The 9240-nt window shown below is 39.0% G+C and overlaps 1 protein-coding gene across 1 annotated transcript; it reads right to left on the reverse strand.

Moving 5' to 3' along the window:
* Window positions 1-5436: 5436 nt before the first annotated feature.
* LOC131229414 (transcription factor bHLH93) lies at window positions 5437-8767 on the reverse strand. Its single transcript, XM_058225372.1, has 5 exons — window positions 8572-8767; window positions 7690-8541; window positions 7094-7261; window positions 6350-6517; window positions 5437-5778 (listed from the first exon to the last, which is right to left on the reverse strand). The coding sequence occupies exons 2-5, from the start codon at window positions 8266-8268 to the stop codon at window positions 5692-5694; spliced, it is 1002 nt and encodes a 333-aa protein (XP_058081355.1). The 5' UTR covers window positions 8269-8541; window positions 8572-8767; the 3' UTR covers window positions 5437-5691.
* Between the last annotated feature and the right edge of the window lie 473 nt (window positions 8768-9240).

Raw genomic sequence — 9240 nt, forward strand, 5'->3', positions numbered from 1 at the left:
TGTAGGAATTCACATCCACTCCGTCCATAAGGTGTGAACCTTCAATTTCGTCCTGTGTTGGAAATTTCAGTCTGATCCAAAGCATAGGTGGGTCACACTGCAGTGAACAATTGGGATGGGATGCCTACCATTAAAACATCCAGATGGTATGTGGGTCCTATTTGATTTTTATATACCATCCAATCCATTCATAAGACTCTCCATACTATAATGAATGGACACGTCAAATATCAAAACATTCTGAGTCTCATGCAGGCCACACCACACGATTTTATATGTTTTAGGCATGATTTTACATGGTGTGGCCCACCTGGATCATGATCGGCCTGATTGTCGAAATATAAGAAGAATATGAGAGGAATCACATGATGGACGGATTTGATGTCATGTACATATCATAGCGAACTTTGTAGAACATTTTACGATTCAATCCACTTGTGCATCCAAACGCAGCCCAATTAGTTTCAAGACATTTTGGTCTCATTTATCTCAACATTCACCACTCATAGCTGTGTACTACTATAGACTGCAGCTGTTTGCTTCATATCAGCATTCTTCATAATACAACATCCAAAAAGGTCCCATGAAATCCACCTGATCGACCGTTGTTGAGCAATTGAACGGCTAGGATTACTTTGGCGATGAATGTGATGATGGTCCTTGAAAAATCTCGGTCAGATTTGATTTGTTTTGTAGCCATTGAAAAGTTGATGTCGTTGACGTGTATCTTGTACTAATAGGCCAAGATCCTGCGGCTGTGATTGGTTGTCCAGGTCTGGTGGGCCCTATGTCTGCCATTAAGCCCATTTCAAGGACAAAAGGTGACATTTGATTCTTAGATGTGAAGTCCACGTACATGCAACGCCTGTTCACCAAACAATAATGGCTTTGATTTTGGTTGAATATTCGAATACATAGGCTTTTATTTTTGGGCCATTCATCAAGTGGGGCCCATCACCCTGTACATTGATTGTGGTTCGTTGGACAGTTACTTTTTCTTTTTTTTTTTCATATATGGATAGCCCACCTGACTAGTTGTTTGGGACTGGTTTTTGGGGCCCACCTAATGAATGGCTAGGATTTCACATCATGGATCTCTTATTCTCACGTCCCCAGGTCATGTTTAGGACTTTTTGGGACATGACCCAATTGCAAATGAGTAAATGTCTCAAAAATAAGATGTGTTTTTATTAAATTTTTAAAATGGATGGCCCACCTGACTAGTTGGGTGGGATTGGTTTTTGCAGCCCACGTAATGAATGGTCAGGATTTCCCACGGTTGTAAAAGGGAAAAAAAATTTGGTGGGCCATGTTCTTATCATTTTATTGGATTCATGGGTTGTCCCTGATGGCAAATGAGTAAATTTCTTAAAAGTAAGATGTCTTTTTTATTATTATTAAATTTCATGGGTAGTGGTTTTTGGGCCCACCTAATGAATGGCCAAGATTTCACACGGTCATAAAAGAGAAAAATAAAAATGGTAGGCCCATGTTCTTATCATTTTATTGGATTCATGGGTCTCTTATTCTCATGACCCTAAGTCATTTTTTGAACTTTTTGGGACGTGACCCAATTGCAAATGAGTAAATATCTTTAAAATAAGATGCTTTTTTATTAAAATTTTAAAATGGATAGCTCACCTGACTAGTTGGGTGGGATTAGTTTTTGGGGCCCACATCATGAATGGCCGGGATTTCACACAATCATAAAAGGGAAAATTTTAAATGGTGGGCCTATGTTCTTATCATTTTATTGGATTCATGGGCTTCTTATTCTCATATCCCTATGTTAGTTTTTGGACTTTTTGGGGCAACCCAATTGCAAATGAGTAAATTTCTTAAAAATAAGATTTTTTTTATTAAATTTCTAAAATGGATAGCCCTAGTTGGGTGGGATTGGTTTTCAGGGCCCATGAAATGAAAAGCCAGAATTTCACATGGTTATAAAAGGAAAAAAAAAATGATGGGCCCATGTTCTTATCATTTTATTGGATTCATAGGTCTCTTATTCTCATGTCCCTGAGTCATTTTCTGGACTTGTTAGATATAACCTAATTGCAAATGAGTAAATTTCTTTAAATAAGATGTTTTTTTTATTAAAATTTTAAAACGGATAGCCCACTGAACTAGTTGGGTGGGATTGGTTTTATGTGCCCACCTAATGAATGGCCCTGATTTCAAATATCATAAAGGGAAAAAAATAAAAATAGTGGGCCATGTTCTTATCATTTTATTTGATCCATGGGTCTCTTATTCTCATGTCCCCAAGTCATTTTTGAACTTCTTGGTTACCTGATGGTAAATGAGTAAATTTCTTGAAAATAAGATGCTTTTTTATTAAATTTCTAAAATGGGTAGCCCACTTGACTAGTTGGCTGAGAGTGGTTTTTGGGGCCCACCTAATGAATGGCCAGGATTTCACACGGTCATAAAAGGGAAATTTTTAAAATAATGGGCCATGTTCTTATCATGTTATTGGATCCATGAATATCTTATTCTCCTGTCCTTAAGTCATTTTATGGGCTTTTTTGAGACATGACCCAATTACAAATGAGTAAATTTCTTAAAAATAAGATACTTTTTTATTAAATTTCTAAATTGGATAGCCCACCGGACTAGTTGGGTGGGATTAGTTTTTGATGCCCACCTAATGAATGGCCTGGATTTCATGCGGTGATAAAAGGTAAAAATAAAAATGGTGGGCCGTCTTATCATTTTATTGGATTCGTGGGTCTCTCATTGTCATGTCCCCCTGAGTCATTTTCTAAACTTTTTGGGAGATGACCCAGTGGCAAATGAGTAAATTTCTTTAAAATAAAATGTTTTCTAATTAAATTTCTAAACATGAATTGCATTTCTTGATCGGATTGATTAAAGCTAGTGAATGATTGATTGTCATGAGGTTTTTAGATTCACACGTAGACTCATGTGATAGTTCACCACCATTTTAAAAAAAGGCCATGACTCATCCACCACCGTACAAATGGCATAGTTATGGTTAATCTAGATCGTCCAAATTAGTCACCTGATCGTCCACGGTGGAAACCCAAAAAAAATCACACTGAGAAGTTATTATATTATTACTCACAATCTAGTTTCACCCAATGAATTTGGGCCACTCACTATTTTACCTTTAACCACCATGTATCAGGGTTCTTTTCAAGCTATGTCCAATCTACAACATGGCCCACAATGTCAACGGTCTTGATGGCTGTACATTCGTGCCACGTGTAAGAAGATCACTCACTACCATTTTTAAAATGTGAACTATGACGGGGAGTCTTGTCGTCAGATGATGCAAGCAGCTTTTCCTTCAATAAAATTTGGGCCATTTGAATGACGCCTGGAAATGATTTCGGCTCATTTCTGCAGAAATTCAGGACAATGTCTCCTTTTTATCAAAGGCGTTTTCGGGAAGACATTTTTTAAAAAAGAAATGAGTTGGGTGAAGCATACATTTTCCATCAGAGCGGCCACAGGCCATGCTATCGTGCATGGGAACAATCCAAACCGTCCATTTGACCAGTCACAAGAAGACAATTCTTAAAGTGAAAAAGCTAGGCCAGTTGGCTCTTTAAGTGGGCCACAAAAGGGGTGTTTCCATTCAAGCAAAGTCCAGTGTGACCAACTATTTCAAGATACGGTTGTTTGCGACTTGTCAAACCCATTTACAAACTATATATATATAGAGAGAGAGAGAGAGAGACTGTGTGTGTAAACAAGAGTTACCCATGGAATGATTTGTACTAAATTTCCTATTTGGTTAAGGTCAACAATGATAAATAAATAATTATGACAAATGCTAAGGTGAGCGCTATATATACATGACGTCCAATTCAATTTTTAGATTATTTTATGGCATGAACAGAAAAGTGAGGCAGATACAAAGTTGGAATGGACCACACAATAGAAATAGTGGAGATTGACCAACTACGGTTAAAAACAACTTCTCGGTGCCTAACAAAAGTTTTAGATTTGCCTCATTTTTTAGCTCATGCCCTTATATGCTCTAACAAACTATTGGATAATGTAGATAAAATAAATATATTATGGTGGGCTTAGGAAGTTTATTTGTGGATCCTTTTTTATATTATTTGTGTATATTAACTATTTTGCCAAAGTAAGTCATCATTACTTATTTATCAACATTTAATGTTTAATATACATACGTCACATGTGCCAAATGTGGTGCATGTATGATGGTTGAAATTCATGCATGTTCACATGCAACCATTAGCACATGAAACGTATGTCCATGTGCACATGCATTGTAAATGCTGCACATGCCACCGTTCACTTGAAACTCGGACGCGGATTTCCGCACAAGGATGCTGGGTGGGGCCACCACCATAGTTTTTGGGAAATATACTTTGTTCATCCGTTTTGCAAGATAATTTTACGATAATATACTAAAAACAAGGTGGATCCAAGACTAAGTGGGCCACACGAGAGGAAACAGTAGGAATTCAGTTAGAACCGTTGAAACATTTTTATGACCATAAAAGCTTTGTTTCAAGCTAAATTTTTTTATTTTCATTCATCCCTGTGTTAATAACCTTATAAATGGTTTGGATGGCACATAAACATCAAGGCAGAGCCTAGGAAGGTTTCAACGGTAGGTATTTCTTTCCCCAATTTTCCCTCTCGTATGGTCCACTTTAGCTTTGGATTCACTTCGTTTTCGGTCGCTTTTCCTAAAATGAGCTCCCCAAACGGATGAACAAAGTACATTTCTCAAAAACATGGTGGTGGCCCCACACAGCATCCTTTGGCAGGAACTTCCTGCGAAAGGCTTTCGCAGGAAATCCGCGTCCTTGAAACTCCTCACATGTGTGATAGTGCATTATTACTTATTTCAGACTGTTTACTAGATAATTAACTAGAAAAATATTGTCGGCAATTCACCTTATATACCAAAATGTTCTTTGGTGATCCATCAATTGCATTATCTTATATTAGGACATGATCCCGGAACTAAAGTCAATCCAAGAATCATATGATCCAAACCACAAGAAATAATAGGAATGTAGACGCTCACCATTGAAACCTAGTTAGGCCTACCTTGATATTTGTATGCCATCCATTGTTCCCTATGTTGTCACCTATTTGAGCTTTGGCTTGGTTTGACTTTTGGCATCACAACTCAACGGGATCTTTCGCAAATGATATATATATACACACACACACACACACTTTAAATCACCTAAGAAATTTGTTATAACATTATTTGGACATTATTTGGAATGGAATAACTAGTCCAAACAGCATGACTGGATAGCTTATTACCAAAGGGCGTGTTTGGCCGAGCAAATCCCATGGGATTAAGAGGCTAGTGTTTGTTCATGCTCGAGTCCAAATGGCTCCAAACTCAACTATTGAGATATCAACTTAGGTTGGTTTTAAATGAGTTAGGATGGTTTTTGTGCCACCCAAACGGGGCAAGAACATACTATCATCCATAAATTGACAGAACAGCTCAAATCAAAACAAAAATTACACAGATTAACTGAGGCAGTTTGGGTGATTGGCTCAAATCATATTACCAACCCCATTATTTTGAGACATTGGTACAACTATATGCCTCAAAGTGTCCTAAATCCCTAACCTGCAACGTTCCTAAAAAATACTGAACTGAATTGAGATTCATAAGCCTTGTGATGGCCAAACAGTCCCTTTTTATTTTCTTCACTTCTACATGCATCTCCCTCCATAGCCTGCATTTCTGAATAGTGCTTGCTTTATCTCTTCAGAGTTCACCACTGGTCTCTGCTCCAGATCCTGGCCAAATGAAATAAATATTATTATCAGGTTATTGGAGGAATCACGAACGGAGAAAAGATGAATGGCCCACAGCATCGGATGGGAGATTCTAATGTATCTCCCATCAGATTGATCCTAGTCATTCAAGAATGGACAGTTAGGATCATATGATGGGGGAGCTCCCTGGTATCTCCATCCACTTTAGAACACCATATGAACGGTTCAGATCACCAAGATGTGAAGCCCACATCATTTAAAGGGTCCTTCCAATCCTAGCCATCCACTGAGAATGGACACTCAGGATCATATGATGGGGGAGATTTTGGGTATATCCAATCCGCTTTAGCCACTATATGAATGATTTTCATCAAAAATATGTGGGGCTCACATCATCGGGTGGGCCCTTCCAATATATTCCCCATCAAATGATCCTAGCCATCCGGTGAGAATGGATAAATGGGGTCATATGATGGGGGGGAGATTTTGGGTGTTCCCCATTCACATTAGACCACCATATGAACGGTTCGGATCACCGATATGTGGGCCCCACATGCACATCTCATTGGGTCACTCCCAGTTAGCATTTTACCTCGGAGCAGGAAGCTTGCATTCCAAAATCATTGAAGCAGCTGATAACACATTGCTGAATCTCAAGGCCTAGAGCTTCTAAAGTAGCTATGGTTGACAGCAGCAATCCGGGCTTCGTCGCGCAGCAAATATCAATCCGTGTGTCTGCATTCCTTCGTTCCACATCGAACTGCAAAAATCATTCCAAAAAATTCAATTTAGAATCGAATTTCATTGAGTATGCACTATTTTCAATTACGACGGCCCATGGTTTGATGAATCTTGGCCGTTGGAATTATGGGTCCCGCTGGATCGGATGCCCCAACATTCTTCCAGATTGGAAGATCTTCAACTTTTATCAAATGTCTGGAAAAAAGGCCAAAAATTGGATGGCTGGGATGATTCTGATCGGAATGATTTTTGGGTCATCCTCATTATGGGCTGTTTTAGCTTAACGGTCACCGGACCATGGGCCACACTAGTATGGAATGATCATACAACACTGGCGTCTTGATGCATCATCAGGGCCGTAGAATTACAATTTTAATTAGTAGCCTTCAAATAGTACATCAATGGTCTGGAAGAAAAAAGGCCAAAGATCGGATGGCTAGCATGATTCCGATCTGGATGACTTTTGGGTCATCACCATTACTAGCCCGCAGCTCAATGGTCACCTAAAGATGGGCCACACTATCATGGAATGATCATATATATCTCGATGCATCATCTCGACCGTAGGATGACAATTTAGGTAGAAAGCATTTACCTTTGGAGTGTTCCTGACCAGGATTTCATTCGACGTTAGCTCCTTGAAAATGCTCAGTAGATTAAGCTGATTTGAACCCCCTTGGATTTCTTCTTGCAGCTTCTTGATTCGATCCAGCAGCTCTTTCATGTAATCAATCGTATCGCCGAGTATTGATGTTCGATCCATCTGTTCATAACCATTTCTATTGATTACTTACCACATCCAACGGTTTAGATGAAAATTTAAACAGCATTTTGCCCATTTCCAAGAGGATCAAGCTTCCATGATTTAGATCATTCACAGCTACTCATTACTGTTAAAAAATAAGAACCGTTGTATGATCTTGGTTTTCAATTTCTACTTTAGATAGATGATCCTCCAACATACTCCCAGATTTGAAAGGTTAAGATGATCTCGTTGAGGAGATTCTTGGGGCATGATCAATTCAATGATGTGAATGATTGAACGGTGTGGATGATTGAACCATGGGCCCCATCATATAATCACCACCATAGAATGACTTGGAAAGAGAAAATGAAGAAATGCAAGTGATTAAAAATGCAAATGTTACAATCCATCCATCCATGATCAGGACATGAATAAAAAGGAATTACCTTACTGATCTTGGGGACCACTGATCGGAGCATTGAAAGGCGATCGTTCAATCGCTTCCGTCGACGCCTCTCGGCCATCAGATTCTTGGACGGCTGGCCTTCAACCTTCTTCACACGGCTCTTCCTGCCTAAACAGGAACCAACGTCGAATACTGGAATTTCAGCAGACTGGGACATTTCCACCTTGCAAATCCTCTGTTTATCATCTGAATTACGAAGATTTTCGGAGGCAAGAAGGCCTAGATCGTCGTCTTCGATGATGGAGGGGCAATCTTCTTGAGTGGGAAATGGGATGGGGTCATGGAATTCAGGCGATGGATCGATCTGGGTCGATGAAATTGTATCAACATATGGACAGTAGACTTCATTCAGGGAAGAATCGAATGTGGGGTGGGTTGATGTGGAGAATCCAAAACTGTCACAAGAAGAAAATGGGAAAACTAGATTTGGGTTGTCTTGGAAAGAATCAAAGCTACCTCCATGATTGAAAATATCACTCATTTCTATTGGGAAGCCTTCCCATGTATCTCTTCTTAGAGCAAGGAGCTCTTCTAAGAATCCATGTTCATCTAGTTCCATTTCAACTCTCTCTCTCTCTCTCTCTCTCTCTCTCTCTCTCTCTCTCTCACACACACACACACACACACACACACACAAACACTTGAGAGGATGTTACTACAAGCAAGAAAACTCTCTCTCTCTCACTCTAGAACACCTGAGAGAATGTTAACAGAAGCAAGAAACCCCCCTCCTTCTCTCCGAAACATTGAGAGAATGAAAAAACAAGCAAGAAAACTCTCCCAAACACCTGAGAGAATGAAAAAACAAGCAAGAAAACTCTATCCCAAACACCTGAGATAATGAAAAAACAAGCAAGAAAACTCTCCCAAACACCTGAGAGAATGAAAATACAAGCAAGAAAACTCTCTCTCTCCCCCCAAACACCCGAGAGAATGTAAATACAAGCAAGAAAACTCTCTCTCTCTCTCTCTAACACCTGAGAGAATGTCAATACAAGCAAGAAAACTCTCTCTCTCTCTCTCCTAAAAGGTAATACTAATAGAAAAACAAGGACACTTGTTAACATGAAGTTGCACCAAGTTGAAGGAATATATAGAAGCCCACAAAAAAACGCACTTTAGTTCCATTCATTTAACAAATCTTTTTTTTATTATACTCTCTAATATTATTATTCTATCTCTTCTAATAAATTGTAATATTAGGTCCCCCTCTCTACCCCCTTAGATAGAAATGGAATCTCCTTTTTCCTCTCTCTCTCTCTCTCAAAGAGAGAGAAGTTGATTTCATGTCTTTTTCACCGAAATCTGCAATCCAACAGACTTGATATTTAATTCCCCTCCCGCTGAATACTTTGACCCACACATCTGTCGCAACCGAAAATGATGGACTTAGCATCATAGACCCTGTCAGGTTCTTTGTATTTCTTTTTTCTTTTATTAAAACTCTCTAACTTGTCACCTTTCACCCTCTCTCATCTATGTGGCTATTATTCATCTCTGAGATGACCCATCGATCATGTGGTTATCCCCA

Source organism: Magnolia sinica, chromosome 16 (assembly GCF_029962835.1).
Source record: "Magnolia sinica isolate HGM2019 chromosome 16, MsV1, whole genome shotgun sequence".
NCBI classification, from domain to species: Eukaryota; Viridiplantae; Streptophyta; class Magnoliopsida; order Magnoliales; family Magnoliaceae; genus Magnolia; species Magnolia sinica.

Bases quoted from the DNA above. Each gene is read 5' to 3' on its own strand.
- LOC131229414 (XM_058225372.1), bottom strand. From the start codon at position 8,268: ATGGAACTAGATGAACATGGATTCTTAGAAGAGCTCCTTGCTCTAAGA. The intron at 6,518-7,093 runs GTAAATGCTTTC...TGATTTTTGCAG, and splicing joins TGGTCAGGAACACTCCAAAG to TTCGATGTGGAACGAAGGAA. The intron at 5,779-6,349 runs GTAAAATGCTAA...TCATTTGGCCAG, and splicing joins TGCAAGCTTCCTGCTCCGAG to GATCTGGAGCAGAGACCAGT.